General features: G+C 44.6%; 1 protein-coding gene across 1 annotated transcript in view; it reads right to left on the bottom strand.

Moving 5' to 3' along the window:
* The window catches only part of KCNK1 (potassium two pore domain channel subfamily K member 1), a 51,275-nt gene extending 48,948 nt beyond the window's left edge, over positions 1–2,327 (bottom strand). Inside the window, exon 1 of the mRNA XM_001928032.7 lies at positions 1,572–2,327. Within this exon, the coding sequence (XP_001928067.1) occupies positions 1,572–1,926 (355 nt within the window). The 5' untranslated portion in view covers positions 1,927–2,327. The remainder of the gene's footprint in view (positions 1–1,571) is intronic.

Genomic DNA, 22,687 nt, shown 5'->3' on the forward strand with positions numbered 1-22,687 from the left:
TTTTGTTACTTAGAAAGTATGAAAAGTTTAACCATTCTTTGTAATATTTACCCCAACATTGTGACCCAGCTGTAGACCTTCCGCAGCCCACAAACCCCTTAGGTCTGCAGGGAAGAAATGATTCTCAATTTAGCACAAACATACTCCAAAGGAAAGGCAGGGCCAGTACTAAATGATCTGAGGAATAGAGCGAAGTAAAGACAGTGGAAGCAGGCAGGACTGGCCAAAAAACAACCAAAGAGTGGTGTCGGAAAAGCTAAAAAGTAAGAGAACAGGTCGTCTTAGGGCTACCTTTAAAAAGTGTCACAAAACAAACTACAATTCTACTTCCCCTATAGCAGGGCAAACATGGGGCAGTTTAGTCATTCACAGCACACTTCTGAATCCCAGTTTTTACACCATCTACTGGGATAGTGCACCATTACTCATTACCAAAAAAATCACCGGAACCATCAACTGGGTTTAGCTCAAGGGTATTATAAAGAAATAAACCCTGGGAGGCGGAGAGGAGGTGGGGCCACGGAGGAGTCTGAGTAACACAAGTTTAATTCACCTGGAAAGGTGGGGGTGGGGTACCCCCTGGGGTACCCCCATGTTCAAGGCTGGGAAATCACAAGGCTCGGCTTCCAGAACAACGCTGGGAACTAGGTTGCCTGTGACCTTGTGCAAGTCAAGAGGGACTGTTAAAGGTCTCATCTGATGTATAGAGATGGGACTGCGCTGAATGCTCTTGGAGACCACTTGCCTGGGTCCAAATCCCAATGGACAAAACCTCCCCCCAGGTGTTCACGTGCCTCATTTAGTCCAGGCTGGGGCCACTCTATCCAACCAACCAGTTACCGGCCTCCTCTCGCCCCCGGGACACTCTCCATCGTGAACGTCTTGCTTGGTGAGTGGTGTGGGGAGGGTGGCGCCAAGAAGTTTAAGCGTGGCCTCGCGCACCGAAAGTTAAAAAACTGCTGAATCAGGGTGCCCCCATTTTCCCGGATCACAGGCTATCGGATGTTGCCTAGCCTCACCCCTCCTCCTGCTCCGAAGAGAAACCGGATCGGCCAGTGCGCTCAGAGGTCACCTGCGAAGAGCAGAGTGATGTCACTCGCTTACCCCGAAACGGCCGCTACGGTAGAAAAGAGCCTAAACATCACAGTATCATCAGACAGAGGCCCCTCGGGAAGGTGACCCTGGAACACGTTATCCTTAGGCTCCTCAGTCTCGGCCCAGCGGGACAGGGGAGGGAGGAAGGCGCGCGCCCTCGCTGCACTGGAGTTTCCATCACCGCCGCGCGGCGTCCAGGACCCAAACGACTCCAAGCGGACGGTTGGATGGAGGGTGTAGCAAACAAAAGAACGCGGCTTTGGGGACCCCTGCAGCCGCTCAGGCCGAAGGGTTAGGGACCACGATCCAAGACTTCCAGGGGGTCAACCCTTGTCTAGCATTCTGAACCCACCTCGCCGGCTTCCGGCGCCGCGGAGCCGGTCCTCCCAAGATTAGCGCCGGAGGGGTCCGGGGAGGGAGGAGCGGCTAGATCAGAGAGCCGATCCGGGGCCAGGGACGTGGGGTGGGCCTCTTACCTGTGGTGGAGAGCACGGTGCTGGCGAAGAAAAGGGCGGAGGTGAAGTCCCAGTTCCAGTTGCCCGAGGCGTTGCTGAGCACCGACACGCCGTAGTTGCTAGCTGCCAGCACCCGGCCCAGGAACTGCTCGAGCTGCGGCTCCGAGAGGCACTCGTGCTCCTCCAGGAAGCGCCGCTTCAGCTTGCGCAGCTCCTGGCGCAGCAGGTCCTCGTAGGGCAGCTCTACAGACGAGAAGACTACGGCGCCGAAGACCAGGTAGAGCAGGTAGCCGAGTACCAGGAAGCCGAAGCACCAGGCCGAGCGGTGCCGCTCCACCAGGCGCACGCACGAGCTGCCGGCCAGGGACTGCAGCATCTTTCCCGCCGCGAGGCTGTCGCCGCCGCGAGGCCCGCGCCGCAGACCGGCCCGCCGCTGCCACCCGCCGTCCCCTCGGCCCGCCCCGCTGCCCGCGCGCCCGCTCCGCCCGCAGCGCCGGCTGCCTGCGATTGGCTAGCGGCTCCGGAGGCCTTTTTCTTCCTTCTTTTCCTGTTTCCTTGCAAATAAAAAAGCCCAGATGATGTGGCGCTGACGTGGTGGCCGGCTCAGGTAACCCGAGAGTCGCCCCTGACAGCCCGGCAAACTTAGCCGCCGAGTGGGGGCTGGGCGCGCAGCCGGGACGCTCCCGCCCTTGGCGATGTCTCCTGGGCGGCCCAGACCCCTGCCTTGTGGCGAGGGTACCTCCAGCTCCCCGCCCAGGTTCAGCCCCAGCAAAAGGCAGGGCAGGGGGGCGGGGAGGTGGCAGGGAGGGAGCGTATGCGCGCGCGCGCGCGCGCGCGCGGCGGCGGGGGGACACTTCTGGGCAGTGCGCTGCCAGTCCAAGCCTCAGATCGCAGCTACTCCGTTTCACCCTATTTCTTCTTAATCAAATCCACTATTATGACAAAGCGGGCGCTGGAATACTTTTCATCTTGTCTTATTGGCCAGATAAGACGTTGGCGCAATCTGGTGCCAATGATGGATGGTGAAAAGAACCAGAAACCTCAAGGTCAGAAGGTGCCTTGGACCTGAAGACTAAGGCAGAGTTTTGGAAAAGTCACATTTCTGAAGCCTAGTTCTTTTAAAACATGAAGAATGAAGAAAAATACCAATATGCCAACCACTAGAAGCGACTGAGCTTTCCCATGTGGCAGATCTTTTTAAGGGGAAGCCCTTACTGTGGGCCAGTCGAAATGGGTGTGCCCTTTTTGCAAAAGGCAAGTTGAGGATGTTTCAAGAGCCTTAAAAGAGCTTATGTACTCTGATTCCATGATGTGGCCTAAGAAAAAATCAGGGAGGAGTTCCCTAGCAGCCTAGCCATTAAAGAACTGGCTGTTGTCTCTGCTGCTGCTCAGGTCACTGTTGTGGTGTGGTTCAGTCTCTATCCTGAGAAATTTCACATGCCTCCAGTGTGGCCAAAAAATAATAATCATAATCAGGGAGGCAAACATTTATAGACAAGGCAGTTCATAAACAATATATATCTATATTATACATGAAATAATGAAGACTCAGGAACAAATGATTCCAAAATAGAGAAATGGTTAAATAAATTACTACGGTATCTCTACAAAAGCAATGAGAGTTCCCGTTTTTGGCTCAGTGGTTTACGAACCTGACAATTATCCACAATGATGCGGGTTCAATCCCTGGCCTCACTCAGTGGATTAAGTGAGCTGTGGTACAGTTTGAACACAAGGCTTGGATCCTAACTTGCTGTGGCATAGGCTGGCAGCTGCAGCTCTGATTTGACCACTAGTGGGGGAACTTCCATATGCCACAGGTGCAGCCCTAAAAAAAAAAAATGCATAAATAAATAAGTAAAATGAAATAACACCATTCGCAGCAACATGGATGGACCTGGATAATATCATACTAAAAGCCAGCTGGAGGTGGGCTCTCAGGGTGGGAGATCAGCTCATATACCATTTCTTTTTCACTGATAGTGAGGTCACAGGGGACACAGGGGTTCACATTATAGTCCTTAGGCTCCAGGAGACCTGGGGCTCTGTGTTCACGGTGATCAAATAGTTAACATCTTCTTGTTTGGGGTTGGGGGGAATCACATTTGCAAAACAACTTGGAAAATGGGCATCAGATACTGTTATCTAGGTACTTGGGAGAGGAGCTAAAGCCTAGGATACAGGGAAGGGCCCATATGGTCCTGCTCCATTAAATTATCCCCTTTTCTTTGACACTCCTCAATCTTGAGGAGAGCAAGTGATGGACAAGAAAAGGAATAAAAGTTCAGATAAAGAGGTTAATCTTGACAGAGGTACCCTAGGATCCTGCTCAGTTTAACCAGCAAACACTGCTTTGAGAAAGAGTGGTGGGTGGTGCCTGAGTCTGAGTCTGACACAGTTACTCCATTTTTACTCCCAAATGCATTTCTCTCCTCAATGGCCAAAGCACTTTTCACTATTAATGATTTTAGTGCTTTTCTAGATATGAGAAGATGCAAGAATTTGGGCTCATAAAATTTTCTGAAAATACCTAACCATCTGAAGGCCACTTCTCCCACTTTTTCCTGGAGCACAGAAAGCCTCATTCCTGATCTCACCATGAATTTCCTTCGGTGGGGGGGGGTGTTAAAATTCAGTGACTACAGTGGCTATTGACCTAATCCTCGTAGAGGCAGATGCCGAGTGCCAATTTTTAGCTGGCAGGGCCCATTCAGGGTCATAAATTTGACCACGGTTTTGGGGGTATTTCATGACCATTTTGTCCCACCATGCTAGGAATGCTTATTCCCAGGTCTGACGAAGATTTCACTGATAAGCCACTCTGTTTGCTATTACTGGACTAGGCTTTATTAATAGCAGCCCAGAGCCTCAGGACCACCTATCTTACTAGTCTCTTATGGCCCAGGAAAATATTCCCTCTTCTTGTTTCTTCCCATATCCAGAGTTACACTATTATTATAATCATGGATCTCGTATGGAGCTATATATTATCAGAGTCTCGGTCACACATTTATTAATGCAAGAAACAACAATTTTGTAAAAAAGGAAGTATAGGCCCTAAATTGTTGCAAATATCTCCTGGTTTCAGCCAGACTCAGAAGGAGGTATGTTAATTTCTTGCCTGCAGCCATCCACAAGTGGGCTGGATCAGGATGTTTCCTGGGAGCTGAACAAAGATATTTCAGCTTAACAATCAAGCATGGGGGTAGGGTTCCCTGAGATGGGCCATTATGTATACTGTAAGGTATACAAAGATTAAAGTAAAAGAAACAGATCTAATATGGAGTCAGATCTAATATTGTTCTTCCCTATTATAATACTAAATGAGGTAAGTCCGAAAGAGGAAGACAAATACTATAGGATATTACTTTTACATGGAATCTAAAATATGGCACAAATGAACTTATCTACATAGCAGAAACAGACACTCAGTCATAGAGAACAGAGTTGTGTTTGCCAAGGGGGAGGAGAGTGGGAGGGATGGTCTGGGAATTGGGGGTAAGCAGATACAAACTTATACATAGAATGGATAAACAATGAGATAGAGCCTACTGTATAGGGCAGGGAACTATATTAAAGTCCTGTGATAAACCATAATGGAAAAAATACGAAAAAGAAAGTATATATATAACAGAAGCACTTTGCTGTAAAGCAAAAATTAACACAATATTTTAAAGCAACTATATTTCAATAAAATACATGAGTAAATAAATAATGGTATCTCTACAGCATGGATACCATAAACAATTAAAGATGTGTTTGAGGAGTTCCCTGGTGGCTCAGCGGGTTAAGGATGGGGCATTGTCACTGCTGTGGCTTGAGTTCGATCCCTGGCCCAGGAACTTCCACTACAGGCTCAGCCAAAAATAAATAAATAAAAATAAAAGTGTGTTTGAAAACTATTGAAGCATAATCAATCTCGTATAGAGTATACGCAATCTTATTTATAGAATCTCGAATGTGTAAGAGGTTTGTATTTTCTGTGGTAAAAGTATCTGCATAATAGATCTGCTGCACGGAAGTAAAACTAGCTCCTGACAGTTGTCTTTGGGTGATAGTGGTGTATATAGATGACATTTATTTCTTTGACATTTTTATACTTTTCAAATTTTCTCCAGGGATCTGTTTTTGTACTCCAAAGAAACATTACAAAATAAACCAAAGTGGGAATTCCCGTTGTGGCTCAACATTAACAAACCCCACTAGTATTCATGAAGATGCAGGTTCGATCTCTGGCCTTGATCAGTGGGTCAAGGATCTGGCGTTGTCATGAGTTGTGGTGTAGGCCGCCAGCTGTAGCTCCAATTCGACCCCCAGCCTGGGAACTTCCATGTGCCGTAGGTGTAGCCCTAAAAACAAACAAACAAACAAAAGTGAATTATTTAGTCCAAATGTTTAGCCTACCTTAAGAAATTCTTTAAAAAAAAAAAAAAAAACTTAGACATTTTCGTGGAAAATCTAACATCCTCAGCAGTGGATTTTTTTAATTTCAGTTAACAAGCTTACCTCCTGTATTACTCAGAGGATTGAAGATATTCCTCCCCTTTACTTCCCTGTACTTCAGAATCCCTTCATCTGGAATTCACTTCTTTCCTTTCCTCTCACCCCTGAAAAAAAGGCTCCTGCTTATTTTCAAGGTGAAGGCTTTAACCCACCACTGTCAGCCCTTCTGTACCCCGGAATCTTGATCTCCCCAGCCAGTCCCCTACTTTTTTATTTTCTTTATTTTTATTATTTTGTTCTGTTTTGCTTTGCTTTGCTTTGTAGGGCTGCATTCACGACATATGAAAGTTCCTGGCCTAGGGGTCGAGTCAGAGCCACAGCTGCCAGCCTACAGCACAGCCACAGTAACGTGGGATCTGAGCCGCGTCTGCGACCTGCACCACAGCTCTGGATCCTTAACCCACTGCGTGAGGCCTGGGATGGAACCTGCATCCTCCTGGATGCTAGTCGGATTCGTTTCTGCTGAGCCACGACAGGAACTCCCTCCCCTCTACTGTTTTAGACCTTGAATCCCTCCTGCTCTGCCAGCTCTCTTCTCTCCGCCTCAGACTATCACTCACATCTACACCATCCTGTGACAGGCTCTCTGCCATGTGCTTTGTAACCCTTGCCCCTCCTACCCCAGCCTTCTCCACCTCTCCCAATGTGACATATTGGAGGGACCAGCTTGCTCCCAAGGCAGCGCTCTCTTTGTCCTACTGCCTCTCGCAATGCCTTTTCTCCCAGTGTCATGGTTTTCTTGTTCGTTTGCTTGGCTGTGTCTCTGCTCACTCTTTCAGACAGTCCCTGCTCCAGTCTCCATCAGCCAAGTCCTCTTGTACTTGTCCTGCAGGCTGTGGCTTGCCTCTTCCACAGCACCTCTGATGCCCCGAGGGACATGTTTCTTCCTCCCTGCAAATAACATAACTCTTTGAACACCGCAATTGTACTCCAAAGAAACATTACAAAATAAACCAAAGTGGGAATTCCCGTTGTGGCTCAACATTAACAAACCCAACTAGTATTCATGAAGATGCAGGTTCGATCTCTGGCCTTGCTCAGTGGGTCAAGGATCTGGCGTTGTCATGAGCTGTGGTTAACAACTGAGTATGAAAGTGTGATTCTAGCACCGTGCCCCCAAATATACATAGACATTTGTGGCAGCTTTAAAACACGAATGCAAATTCGTTGCCCCTCTTCTCATCAAAGGGAGGACTTTGTGTCCCCTTCTCTTGAAACTGTGTGCGCTTGTGACTATTTCAATCAACGGAGTGCATCAAAGGCAACACTAGGTGATTTCAAGGCTGGATCAGAAAAGGCCAGCAGCTTTTGACCTGATTCACTGGAACACCCCCTCCCTTGGAGCCCCGCCCGAGGCACCCCTTAAGACCTCTGCATACCTTGAAGTAATTGAGGTAATCTGCTTTGCTGGGGAGGCCAGCTGGGGCCTTCCAGGTGACAGTTCCAGTTGAACCAGGCTTCCCACCATCCTCACCGAGGGACTAGACACGAGTGCAACCACCTTAAATGCCCTCCTCTGTGGACCAGTAATTTCAAGATAAAAGCTGCACCCTCCTTGGATAAAAGGAGACCTCCGGAACCACACACTCCCAGAAAGGTTCCTTGGGGGTCAGAGAAAGGAGGGGCACCAAACCATAGTACATCCTGTCAACTTCCCATGGACTCTTGCGCTGGAATCCATCCTGGCAGAAGGATGTGCACACATGCGCATGCAGGCGAGTCAGGCCAAGGCCAGACGGAGCAAGATGATTGGCCAGAGGAAGCCCAGGAGGACTGTGCCATGCAAGTGATTTGAACGCCCTCCAGCAGCAAGCCCTCTTCCTCTCTTCCTCTCTTGCTCTTTCTCTCTGTCTGTCTCTGTCTTTCTCTCTCCCTCTCCACCCCCTCCTCCCACAGAGCCTGCCTGTGCCTGTCTTTTCTCTGCACCTACCTTCTCTCTCTTTTCTCTTTAAGTAGTAAACACTTATTTGCCTCACTGCCCTCAGTCTCTTTGCCGAATTCTTTCTCCAAAGGGACAAAGTTCTGGGGACCTACATCAAGTAGTTTGGGTTCAGCATTCTCACCCCACAGCCACCCGAGGACACTGGCACCACATAAGTGGGACTTAATGTCCCCCCTGCCGCACACCGGTGTGCCAGAGGTCACCTCAACCATCTCAGAACAAAAAAAGCGAGTGTGGAAGAAAGTGCTGAGAAGAGCGCAGAAATTCTGAAGAAGGGAGCAAAGATGGGAAGGGGAGGGGGTGAAGAGGGCAGGAGGGGCAGCGTGTCACCAGGCTGGGGTGGCTTTTTACATACTTGGTCTCCTTAACTGACATAGTTTGTAAACAGGTGGCTAAGCTTTGTGAGAAACAAGCCTTGCCCTTGGCCTACACTTTGCAAGTCAACCTGATGCGGAGTCAATGATGTAAGGGATCACTATTGCGCTGTATGCTAATTAGGCATAATTGGCAAACAATGCATGCAAATGGGTTTCGTTACCTCTACAGGTAGACAGGAAAAGCACCACTTCTGGGAGTTCTGGAGGAAAGTCTTTCACATGAGATCCAAAAGTAAAATTCACAAACACAGAGTTGGGGAAACCCACTCAATCAGCGGCAAAAGCAAAATGTTAGTCTTTGTAATTTTATTTTGGGGTTTATACCGGAAAGAATTGAAAGCAGGAACTCAGAGAGGTCTTTGTCTCCCTGAGTTCAGAGCAGCATTATTTACAAGAGCCAAGGGATGGAAGCAAGCCAAGCGTCCATCAACAGATGAATGGATAAGCAAAATGTGGTATACACTTAATATGGAATATTTTTTTCAACCTTAAAAAGAGATGGAATTCTTTTTTTTTTTCCTGTCTTTTTCTAGGGCTACACCCGCGGCATATGGAGGTTCCCAGGCTGGGGGTCTAATCAGAGCTATAGCTGCTGGCCTACACCCAGCCACAGCAACGCCAGGTCCAAGCCACGTCTGCGACCTACACCACAGCTCACAGCAATGCTGGATCCTTAACCCAAAGAGCAAGGCCAGGGATTGGACCCGCAACCTCATGGTTCTGAGTCGGATTCGTTTCTGCTGCGCCACGACGGGAACTCCAAAAAAAAAAAAAGAGATGGAATTCTGACATGTGCTGCAATATGAATGAATTGTGAAGACACTGTATTAAATGAGAGAAACCAACCGCCTAAGGATAAATACTGTAAGATTCTATTTATATGGGGTACATAGAGGAGTCAAATTCATAAAAACAGAAAGTAGAATGAATTGTGATTGCCGGGGGCTGGGAGTGAGGGGGATGGGGAGTTACTGTTTAATGGGGACAGAATTTCATTTTGCAAGATGAAAACTCTGGAGATGGGTGGGGGTGACGGTTGCACAACCATGTGAATGTACTTAATGCCATTGAACCGGACATTTTTAAATGGTTATGATGGTCAGTCGTTGTGTGCATTTTTACCATAATTTTTTAAAAAGTCAGTGTTGGAGTTCCCTAGTGGCTCAGTGGGTTAAGGATCAGGCATCCTCACTGCTGTGGTGCAGGTTCGATCCCTAGCTCAAGAACTTCTGAATGCCACGGGCATAGCCAGAAAAAATTAAAAAATAAAAGATAGGAGTTCCCATTACGGCTCAGCAGGTTAAGAACCTGACTAGTATCCATGAGTATCCTCGCTCAGTGGGTTATGGATCTGACATTGCTGCAGTGTAGGTCGTAGGTGCAGCTTGGATCTGGCATTGCTGTGGCTGTGGTGTAGGCTGGCAGCTGCACCTCCGATTTGACCCCTTGCCTGGGAGTTTCCATGTGCCGCAGGTGTGGCTGTAAAAAGAAAAAATAAATTAATTAAATTAAAATTAAAAAATTAAAAGTCAGTGTTTTGAGTTGACAGTGGGAATACAGGCATTAAGAGAGGGCTGAAGTTTTCCCACCCCTCAACTAGTTCCAGGCCGTATCCATGATGTGGGTCCTTCAAGAAGTAGATATCCTTCACTTTCAGAGACTGTTGGACCATCCAGATGGGTCACAGCATAAGGGACCTTGGTGACCTGCACGTACATAATAAGATCCCCCTCGTTAGTGATGGGTCTGGAAACTCAGCTTAGAGAGATGGCAGGAGTATTCCAGGCATTTGCCTGTAGGAAAGAAGATTTAGGAGGATCTGATAGCTGCATGCAGAGGGGAAAAAAAAAAAAAAAGTGAACTTACTTTGCATGTCCTCATCAGGCAGAGCAGGACTACTGGGTGGAAGTTACAGGTTGTAAGACTTAAACATCATGGCAAACAAGAACATTCTGATCCTATGACTTGACTATCAATGGAATGAGCTGCCTTTAGAAAGCTCCCTGCCATGACTGTTCAAGCAGAAGGCAATCTCAGGTTAGCAAGGTAAAATGGAGAGCCTGGAGTCATGTAATTAAGGCTATTTCCAAGTCTGAGATTTTGGTGTTTTGTTTTAATTTTATGTGTGTGTGTGTGTGTGTGTGTGTGTGTGTGTGTGTGTGTGTGTGTGTGTGTGTGTGTGTGTGTCTTTTTAGGGCCACATCCACCGCTTATACCACAGCCACAGCAACACTGTTTCCTTAACCCACTAAACAAGGCCAGGGATCAAACCCACATCCTCATGGATACGGTCAGGTTCATTACCTCTAAGCCACAACAGGAACTCCCCCAAGCTTGAGATTTTGAAATTGTGTATGGGCCCCTAAGTCTTTGTGTTTTGAAGTAAAAGTCCTTTTCCTTTAGCCTCCCAGACCTCCCCTCAGTCTCAAGAAGCTGACTCCAGAGTTAATGATTAGGAAATTCTGTTACAGCCCAAAAAAATAAAACTAGTTAAAACAGTCTCCAATATGTTATGCCCTACCTTGGCCCACTAACTTATTACTAATATTTACTTTCTAGTTAGAGTTGTATTGGACCTAGCGTGTTTTTGGTTTGTTTTATTTTGTTTTGTTGGTAATTGGAACACTCCCTAACCCCTTCCCGGTAAGCAATCTTCTTTCCCGAGAAAAGGTCAAGGAACGATAACCCCGAAGACAGCAGAAACCATCACTGGACCGAGTGATGTCAGACTTGACGACTCCGAAATGATCTATGGAGGGAGGATAATGTAGACACCCTAACTAATAACTCTGTCTTCCAAGCTAAACCTGTAAGACCCCTTGTCATGCCCTCTCAAGGCAGGACACAGTTTTGAGGCTTTAGCCTTCTATGGCCTTCTTTGCCTGGCAAAGCAATAAAGCTGTCCTTTCTGTTTCACCCAAAACTCTACCTCAGAGACTAATTTGGTGCTGGTGTACAGAGGCTGCATTTTGGCTGCAATTTTATGGTTGTTGCATTTATAAGGTCAAGGGTATGGGAAGAAAGGCGGGAAGGTAATGAAGCACAAAGATGCTCTGAGATGCCCCTGAAAATTGCTGGAGTCCTAACCAGGGATGCCCAAGATGCTCCTGCCCTGGAAGCCCTAACTCCCAGGTGAAGCCATGCCGGGGTGTCAGGGCACCCCCACAGAGCACACCCCAGCTTCTCTGTCACCTTTGGCAAAGGCTGCTGCCCTCTCCCCTTATTGTGGTGGGAGGCGTCCATCCTGTGAGGAAGACAGATCAGGCTCAGCCTCTGAGCAGGGGCTGCTGGGAGGGCCGGAAGTGACACCTGATTCCTCTTCAGGTCTTCCTGTCCCCACCGTCCTGGGAGGGACTGTCCACCCTGGCATGAAGGATGCTTATCATTCTCCTGCCCTCATCCCTGTCTCTGAACCCCGCTTCCTCATTCCACCTCACCAGTGAATGTTAAAACATCAAGGGTCCCACTCACATCTTGTTCCACAAGCCCACCAGGGATACCAGAGATAAACAGGGAAAGGGTTAGAAGAAACGGCTCTTCTGAGAGGAAGAAAATGCAGGAGGGCAAAGGAGAAGTTAAAATAATATGAACAGAAACCTAAGGAGTCTAACGACGACCAGGGCTCTGCAGGCCACACCCCTTTGGAAGGTGGCCCCACCCCTAGCCGGTCCCTCTCCGCAACCCCCCGCCCCAGAGTGCGCAGGCGCCGCTGAGCTGGGCGCGCGCAGCCTGTGGCCACCTGGCTGGTCCCTCCTCATTCTCTCTAAAACAAGGTCCTATGTCTCAGCAGCTTGGAATGGGCTCCTCTGGGCTTGGATTGTCCACAATTTCAAACCTTTACACAGTATGGGGGTCATGCCCTAATGCTGGAAGAGAGAGAAAAAGAGCAGGACAGGAGTTCTCGTCGTGGCGCAGTGGTTAACGAATCCGACAAAGAACCATGAGGTTGCGGGTTCGGTCCTTGCCCTTGCTCAGTGGGTTGACGATCCGGCGTCGCCGTGAGCTGTGGTGTAGGTTGCAGACACGGCTCGGATCCTGCGTTGCTGTGGCTCTGGCGTAGGCTGGGGGCTACAGCTCGGATTCGACCCCTAGCCTGGGAACCTCCATGGGCCGCTCCGGGAGCGGCCCAAAGAAATAGCAAAAAGACAAAAAAAAAAAAAAAAAAAAAAAAAAAAAAAAAAAAGAGCAGGACAGTCAGTATCTTTTCTGCCTCCCAGAGGGTCCAGCCCAGGCTGCTGGCCATCAGCAGGCCTGTTGTATCCCACGGTTAGCGGGGTGATACAGGTGAACTTCATGCTCCTCAGCAGCGCAGGACAATACTCTTCAGAAACTGTTGTGTTTGCGTGTGGCACAGGTCGGCACCGTGGCGGCAACGTGCCAACGGGCATTCAGGAAGCTTTCCAGCACGGGGTGGTTTCATGCTGAAGATCAGTGTTCTACCTTTTCAAGAACCCACCTACTCAGAGAGAAAGTTTTCAGGTTTGGGCACCCTGAGATTCCTACCCACTCCCACTGAGCGCTAGGGCCAGGACACCAAGGGAAGTCTGTGAACACTCTCCAATCCACGTCTGACTTGGCTCTATTAGTACCTCTCTTAGATCCTAGAATCCTTCTATTTTTACCCTATCATAGGCCGCTTCCAAATAAACTTTCCCCCATTTCCACACCCTATTCCAATCAGCCTGCCAGGTCTCCTCCTTTAACTATGGAAACACACGAACCCCATCTCCCCTGTCTCTGAATCTTTTCTACACATATTATCAGTGTGTACTGGTAACATACATACACCTCCCAGTGTCATTAATGTTGTGAGCACATCCTTGTCTCCCCAGAAGACTGAACACTTTGGGAGTTCCTGTCATGGCTCAGCAATAACGAACCCAAATCGTGTCCATGAGGATGCAGGTTTGATCCCCGGCCTCGCTCATTGGGTTAAGGATCCGGCATTGCCATGAGCTGTGGTGTATGTCACACATGAGGCTCAGATCTCGTGTTGCTGTGGCTTTGCTGTAGGCTGACAGCTGCAGCTCTGATTCCCCCTTAGCCTGGGAACCTCCATATGCCACAGGTGCGGCTCTAAAGAGAAGAAAACAAAAACAAAACAAAGAAAACCTACTGAACACTCTTAGGAAGAGTTCCTGTGTCTCTTAGTTCTCTGTATCCTGATAGCACTTGGCTATGTGACTCTTTCACATGATGTATGTACAGTAAATATTTTTGTTTCATTAATAAATAATTACAATCGTTGCACTTTGCCCAGGCGGTGGTGTATTGTTTAGTGGGAAATATTTTTAGAACCATGATCAACTACCCTGTGCTTATGCAATAAATACCTGTGATTGGTTTCAATGTGAGGAAATTAGTTCTTAACACAAGGACCTGTCCAAAGGGCCCTAGGCAGGAAATGATTTATTTGGGGAGTAATTTTGTTCCACTAGATTCTAGGAATTCTATATATAAAGAAGAACTTTCAGGTGTTCTTTTATAATGGAAGGCAAAGATCTTCTAATAGACTTTAATTTTGAATATCTGCCCTGGCCGTTACCTTTAAAAACAAAACAAAACACCTTCTTACATATTCTAGAAAAAGCAGGAAAAGGAATATATATCTATCTATAGATATCTGTACCCCCTGATATATTTCTTTTTGTTTGTTTGTTTTTGTTTTTGTTTTTTTTTTTTTTTTGTCTTTTTGCCATTTCTTGGGCTGCTCCAGCAGCATATGGAGGTTCCCAGGCTAGGGGTCTAATTGGAGCTGTAGCCACCGGCCTACACCAGAGCCACAGCGACGCCAGATCTGAGCCGCGTCTGCGACCTACACCACAGCTCACGGCAACACCGGATCCTTAAACCACTGAGCGAGGCCAGGGATTGAACCCACAACCTCATGGTTCCTAGTCGGATTCGTTAGCCACGATGGGAACTCCGTGATATATTTCTTAATCACAAAGGGGGAAATGGTAACTTTATAGTAGAAAAAGCCATAGACATAACCTCAACCAGGTGATCAAGGTTACAGTAATAAGACAGATCAGCATGAAGTAGCTATGACATGACACATTGAAAAGAGTAGGTAGTATGTCAGATGGGTGGTATTCTTTTTTTTTTTTGCTTTAACATTGTTATAATGAAATTATTACAACTTTCACTTATGTTTCATATTCATATGTATACTCATATTCATAATCATAAATCTTACTATTTTAACCTTTGCAAAAATTCCATCAGTTGAATACACCACAATTATCCAACCCTCTCTTGATAAACATTTGGCTGAAGTTCCCATTGTGGCTCAGTGGGTTAAGAACCCAACTAGTACCCATGAGGATATGGGTTTGATCCCTGGCCTTTCTCAGTGAGTTAAGGATCCAGTGTTGCTGCAAGCTATGGCATCGGTCCCAGATGAAGCTCAAATCGCGGGTTGCTGTGTCTGTGGCATAGACCGGCAACTGCAGGTCTGATTCAACCCTTAGCCCAGGAACTTCCATATTCCATGGGTGTGGTCCTAAAAACAACAAAAACAAAAAGGAAGAAGAAACATTTGGCTGTTTATATGAATTCTTTGATTAGGACATGGTTACATATGTTCATTTGGACATTATAAATATTTTTGATATATTTCCCATTATAAATATTCCTGATGTATTTCTCCACAAGTTTATAATTGTGTGGTGTTCTTAACAAAATGCTTAATGTCATATTAGTCCTGAGACACACTCACAGTGAGGGACAGTCTATAAAAATCACCGACAGTTACTCTTAAAAAGTATCAGGATCATGCAGTCAAACAGAAATAAACCCATGCACCTATGGACAATTAACCTATGACAAAGGAGGCAAGAATATACAATGGAGAAAAGACAATCCCTTCAATAAGTGGTGCTTGGGAAACTAGAAAACTGCATGTAAAAGAATGAAATTAGAACATTCTCTAACATCATACACAAATAAACTGAAAATGGATTAAAGCCCTAAATGGAAGACCAGATACTATAAAACTCTTAGAGGAAAACACAGGCGAAAACCCTTTGACATGAATCTTAGCAATAATCTTTTCAGATCCACCTCTTAGAGTAATGAAAATAAAAACAAAAGAAAACAAATAGAACCTAATTAAACTTAAAAGCTCTTTCACAGCCAAGGAAACCCATAAGCAGAACAAAAAGAGAACCCATAGAATGGGAGAAAATATTTGCAAATGAAGTGACTGACAAAGAATTAATCTCCAAAGGATTATGCAGCTCAATACCAAAAAGCAAACAACCCAATCAAAAATTGGGCAGAAAACCTAAATAGACATCTCTCCAAAGAAGACATATGGATGGCCAGAAAGTGCATAAAAAGATGTTTATCATGATTAAATTTTAGAGAAATGAAATCAAACTACAATGAGGTACCACCTCACATCAGTCTGAATGGACATCATCAAAAAGTCTATAACAATAAATGCTAGAGAGGGTGTGGAGAAAAGGGAACCTTCCTACGCTCTTGGTAGGAATGAAATTTAGTAAAACCACTATGAAGAACAGTATGGAGTTTCCTTTAAAAACTAAATCTAGGAATTCCCACTGTGGCTCAGCAAAAATAAATCTGACTAGCATCCATGAGGATGCAGGTTTAATCCCTGGTCTCACTCAGTGGGTTAAAGATCCAGCGTTGCCATGAGCTATGGTGTAGGTTAAAGATGTGGCTCGAGTCTGGCGTTGCTGTGGCTTTGTTGTAGGCTGGCAGCTGCAGCTCCATTTCCACTCTTAGCCTGAGAACCCTCTATATGCCACAGGTACGGCCTAAGAAGACAAAAAGACAAAAAGACAAAAAAAAAAAAAAAAAGATGTGGAACATATACATACAATGGAATATTACTCAGCTATAAAAAAGAATGAAATAATGCCATTTGCGGCATCAAAAATAGATGGGCCTGAAGATTATCATTCTAAGTGAAGTAAATCAAAGAAAGACATACAGGCCGGCGGCTATGGCTCTGATTTGACCCTTAGCTTGGGAACCTCCATATGCCGCAGGTGCGGCCCTAGAAAAGACAAAAAAAAAAAAAAAAGAAAGACAAATATCATATGATACCACCTATGCGTCAGATCTAAAAAATGGTACAAGTAAACATTTCCAAAACAGAAAAAGACTCACAGACATAAAAAACCAACATATGATTACTAAAGGGGAAAAGTGGAGGTGGGGTGGTGATAAATGAGGAGTTTGGGATTAATATAAATATAGTAGTATATATAAAATAGATAGGAGTTCCCCTCGTGGCGCAGTGGTTAACGAATCCGACTAGGAACCATGAGGTTGCGGGTTCAATCCCTGGCCTTGCTCAGTGGGTTAAAGATCTGGCGTTGCCATGAACTGTGGGGTAGGTCGCAGACTCAGCTCAGATCCCGAGTTGCTGCGGCTCTGGCGTAGGCCAGTGGCTACAGCTGTGATTAGACCCCTAGCCTGGGAATTCCATATGCCGCGGGAGCTGCCCTAGAAAAGGCAAAAAGACAAAAAAAAAAAAAAAAAAAAAAAAGATAATCACAAAGACCTACTATACAGCACAGGGAACTCTATTTAATAGAGTTGAGGAATAACCTTTATAGGTAAAGAATGAATAGGAGTTCCTGCTGTGGCACAATGGGATCTGCAGCATCTTGGGAGCATTGGGATGCAGGTTTGATCCCCCGCCTTGCACAGGGGGTTACAGATCCAGTGTTGCCACAGCTGAGGCTTAGGCTGCAACTGCGGCTCAGATCCAATTCCTGGCCCAGGTACTCCATATGCCATGGGGTGGCCAAAAAAGAAAAAGAATGGATATCTGTGTCTGTATAACTGAATTACTTTGCAGTGTACCTGAAACTAACACAACATTGCACATCAACTATATTCCACTATAAAATAAAAATTAGATTAAAAAAAGGAACTTTCCAGGGCATATTAGTGCAATGCTTTTTCAAGGTCTTCGAGGAACCCTGTCCTTTGAATTGCAAAATCAAGCACTTACTTGTAAGACTGCTCTTTGAAACATGCCTATGAAATGATTGTGATGTGCTTGGTGATATATTTAAAAATGAAACCCAAGGGCTTGGTAATAATAGCATTCTGTCACTATACTTTGTTATCTTTCAAGGACTCTTCAATCACTGAGAAATAGATTTGTTCTTTGCTGAGAAACACAGAAATGCAGTAAAAGTGACCGTCAATAATGAAAATGATTAATAGTGGTGGCTGCACCGAAAACCAGGAATGTTTTGGTGTCTAGTTAAGATAACAATAGAAGAGTAGCTGAAAAATAAGCACTGATAGACCTCAGTGCTTCTAAGATTTTTTTCCTTCTAACAGACTAAGCGCCTTTCAATCCAGGTTTCAAAATGGCAGAAAGTTCCCTGAATGAGCAGCTCCTCAAATGAATTTGGTGCTTTAGTGTTTGGCAATCAGGGAGAGGCTTTTGTCATGGTTTTCAATCTTATCCAAACAAACTTGGCCAGAATGACAACAAGTAAAAATGCCTCACACGTCCATACCTTCAAGCAAAAGAGGTTTGGATGAGGAATTTGGTGTAAAAATCACTATGCACAAGTAACCCCCCAAATTTTCACCTGGGCTTTCGTGTAAGCATTTGACACTTTAAATTATTCAGTTACATGAAATTGCTGTTTTTATACAGAAAATGATAGTCAAACACTAGCAATTTTATATGATTCAAAGTAATATTTCTCTAAAATAGAAAATGGTTAGAACCTATACTGTGACACCTGCTCCTGAAGGAGTCCTTAAAAAATGAAAATTTAGGGAGTTCCCTGGTGGCTCAGTAGATTAAGGACCCAAATAGTAGCCACGAGGATGCAGGTTCAATCCCTTGTCCTTAGTGGATTAAGAATCCAGTGTTGCCAGAGGCTGTGGTGTGAGTCACAGATGCAACTCAGATCTGGTGTTGCTGTGGCTGTGGTGTAGGCCGGCAGCTATAGCTCCAATTCAGCCCTTAGCCTGGGAACGTCCATATGCCACATGTGTGGCCCTAAAAAGGAAAAAAAGAAACAAATAAATGAAAGCTTAAGGAGTTCCCTGGTGGCTTGGTGTGTTAAGGACCTGACATTGTCACTGCTGTGGCTTGGGTTGCTGCTGTGGTGTAGACTTGTTCCCTGGCCCAGATCTTCCGCATGCCATGAACCCAGCCAAAAAAGAAAAAGAAAAATGACAGCTTCGGCTTTCTTCCTTTGTCAGTCTTTCTTCTTTGAAATAAGTAACCCATGAGGCCCATCTACTCCTCAAAGGTCTGCACTTGAGCTCTCAACTTTTCAGGTGCACACTTATCCCCACCCCGGTCATGCTCTTCAAGTTGTTTCCACAAAGAAAGAGACTAGAACAGAGGCAACTGAAAAAAACAATCAAAGATGTAAAACCCCCGAAGTTCCTCCCTAAGAAATTCTTAATCCAAATCTAATTAGTTAAAACATTATTGCTCTATATTAAAATTAATCATCCCTGGTGATTTAAGTGGTAAATAAACATGAAAAATTATGTCTTCTCCTTTCATTGCTTTTTCTAGAGTTAAAGGTGAACAAGAAGATAGTATAAGATAGTATTACTCCCCCCTTTCCTCACTCAGCTTTATTTTATACCCAGATTGGGGATTTCTTTTTTTCTTTCTTTCTTTTTTTTTTTTTTTTTTTTTTTTTGTCTTTTTGCTATTTCTTGGGCCACTCCTGCGCCATATGGAGGTTCCCAGGCTAGGGGTCAAATCAGAGCTGTAGCCACCGGCCTACGCCAGAGCCACAGCAACGCAGAATCCGAGCCGCGTCTGCAACCTACACCACAGCTCACGGCAACGCCAGATTGTTAACCCACTAAGCAAGGGCAGGGACCGAACCCACAACCTCATGGTTCCTAGTAGGATTCGTTAACCACTGCGCCACGACGGGAACTCCTGGGGATTTCTTTTACACAATTTGAAGTGCTATGAATTTATCCCCTGGTCAACTAGACCATGTAATGAGAAATGATTGTCCATGTATTATGCGCCAGGAGACTAAGGAAATATTGCCATGGAAACCTGAGTTTATAAGGGTAAAATTTTCATTTGTGAAATTATAGTTGCAAGACATTTTGTGCATAAAGCTGGATGCATTCATCAAAAGCAAGGAGTTATCTTCCCATTTTAGTAATCAGCTGGGTCGAACATAAGTGAAATGTGCCCTTTTTTCATGCCAGCTCAATCAAACTAGGCATATGCCAACAAGGCATCTTTGAAAAATACCTAAAATTCATATTGCTACATGCATTGGCTTCACTTGAAAGAGGTTTTCTAGGGAATAAGTTAAAAGCAGTGGACCCTTGGAGTTCCCTGCAAGACTAGAGGTTAAGGATCTGGCGTGGTCACTGCTGGGGCTCTAGTCACTGCTGTAGCATAGGTTAGATCCCTGGCTTGGGATCCCATGTGCTGCGGGCATGGCCAAAAAGTAGTGGACCTTGGAAAACATTTTGCATGAATACAATACAATAAATTAGAGGTGGCACGTTGTTTTTACTTTTTTTTTTTTTTTTTTTTTTGCCTCTTTAGGGCCTCCCCTGTAGCATATGGAAGTTCCTAGGCTAGGGGTCAAATCAGAGTTGCAGCTGCCGGCCTATACCACAGCCACAGCAACACCAGATCTGAGTTGCGTTTGGGAACTACGCCACAGCTCACAGCAACAGCAGATTCTTTTTTTTTTTTTGTCTTTTTGTCTTTTTAGAGCCCCACCCGCAGCATATGGAAGTTCCCAGGCTAGGGGTCAAATCAGAGCTATAGCTGCCGGCCTACGCCACAGCCACAGCAACACCAGATCCGAGCTATGTCTGCGAACTACACCACAGCTCACGGCAACACTGGATCCTTAACCCACAGAGCAAGGCCAGGGGTCGAACCTGCATCCTCATGGATGCTGGTCAGATTCATTTCCACTGAGCCACACAGGAACTCTGGCATGCTCTTTTTAATTGCCTATAAAGAGACAATAGCAATCCTCCTCATGTCTATATTTCTTTACAAAGTTGATGGAGATAATTCATATAAAAATATGAATACTTAGCTAATCACCGTCACCTCCATGTATGTTTATAGAGTTTTTAGCAGTGGTTGTACTTATCTATCTACTCTCTTTCATCTCAGAATAATGCGCATTCAAGATTCCGATCCGGTTTTTGCATTCAGCTTTTAACAATGGATTAGTGATTTTTCTCTAAATGAAATTAATTGGTGCTGTAGGTAAATGAGGAGAAGAGATCTGAAGCAAAAATCTTATCAGCTCCATGCTCTGATCAACACACCTGACGACGATTACAGACTGTCACACAGGCCATGCTTCAAAACCACCCTATTGACAGAGATCACACCTCTGTCATAAGAAACTTAAATAGAATGCATCATAAAATACTACTTTTTAGAGTTCCCACTGTGGCTCAGCAGGTTAAGAACCCAACATAATGTCCATGAGGATGCAGGTTGGATCCCTGACCCTGCTCAGTGGGTTAAGGATCTGGCGTTGCCATGAGCTGTGCTGCAGATTGTAGACGTGGCTCAGATCTGGCGTTGTTGTGGCTGTGGTGTAGGCGGGCAGCTGCAGCCTGATTTCACCCCTAGCCCAGGAACTTCCATATGCAGCAGGCAGAGCTGTAAAATAAAAAAAAAAATAAAAACATAACCTAAAAAAAAGAATGGCATTTCCCCCTCATGCTTTAGAATTATTAACAGTAAACAGAAATATCACTAATAGAACGTATAGTTCTTTTACATAAGATATTTTTATATATACATAACAGTATTTTAATTCATTCTTTAATAGGTTGTTGCTCATTTATAAATTCTTGTCTGAATTTGTCAAGTGTGAAGAAATTTTAAGATGAATGTTATCTAGGAACTGGATTTAGACAACCTATGAGCATTATATTAAAAATTCTGCTATGGGGAGTTCCCCTGTAGTGCAGCAGATTAAAAATCCAGCATTGTCACTGCAGTGGCTTAGGTCACTGCCTTGGTGGGAGTTTGATCCCTGGCCTATGAACTTTCACATACCATGGGTGAAGTAAAAAAATAATAATAATTATGTCATGGAAGCCCTAGAGAAATATAAACAGTGAATAAGCATAAAATGACAATTATACCAAATGGAGTGGATTTCAACCAGGAATGTTACTGGACTCAGTTCAATTTTCCTTACTATCCTCTTGCTGTCCATTTAAACTAGATTAAGTATTAATCTAGTTTAAGTATTTCTTTGAATTTTACATAAATTTGCATTAAAGATACAGTCATAGGTAAGAGGCATACTAATGTTTGCTCATCTTTTCCTTAGAGCAAGCATCTGAAATGCAAGGTGTGTGAACATGGAACAGATTTTTTAAAATATAAAAGTTATGCTCCAACTACATCCAAGAACAGAATAGAGAACTGATAAAGTTTGTCACTTATGTGGTTATTAGGTTTAGGACAAAGAAAGCAAAGGAATCCAATGGAAAAAGTCTTCATAACAAACAGTACTAGAATATCTAGATGTTCATATTAAAAGAAAATAAAACAACTCCTGTCTCTCACCACATGCAAAAGTTGACAGAGGTAGATCATGCGTCTAAACATAAAAGCTAAAATGCTAAAGTTTTTAAAGGAAAAGTAATCTCTTCATTACTTGGTGAAATGTTTAATTTTATATTTAGTCTTACTTGGTTAGGCCAGAGTATCCAAATGTTTTCTCAAGCACTAGTCTAGATGTTGTGAAGATATTTTTTAGATGAGACTAACATTTAAGTCAGTGGGTTTTGACTGAAGCAGATTGCCCTCCATGACATGGTGAGCCTTGCCTAACCAGTTGAAGAAAAAAGAAAAGACGGAGGACCCCAGAGAAGGAAGGAATCTATCAGCAGATAACATTAATTGCAGCCCAGCTCTTCCCTAGGTTTCCAGTCTGTCAGCTGCTGGGCAGATTTTGGACTTTTCAGCCCCTACAATTTGTGAACCAAATCCTTGAAATAAATCTCTCTCCAAATTTATATCTATATCTATACCAATACATATATCTACATCTCTCTCTATATATACATATATATATATTTCTATGTGTATATTGATATTACATCAATGCTCACTGATATTAAATATTTTTCATGTACTTATTGACAATTTGTACCTCTTTTTTTATGAAGTGTCTGCTAAAATCATTTAAGCATTTTTATTTCGTTATCTGTCTTTTTATTATTGATTTATAGCATATCTAGCTTGGGATTTTGGGAGTCTGTTTGACACCAGTTTGTATGGCATGCTTCATTGATCAAACCCATGACACAGCAGTGAT

The sequence above is a fragment of the Sus scrofa genome, chromosome 14 (genome assembly GCF_000003025.6).
Source record: "Sus scrofa isolate TJ Tabasco breed Duroc chromosome 14, Sscrofa11.1, whole genome shotgun sequence".
Classification (NCBI taxonomy): domain Eukaryota; kingdom Metazoa; phylum Chordata; class Mammalia; order Artiodactyla; family Suidae; genus Sus; species Sus scrofa.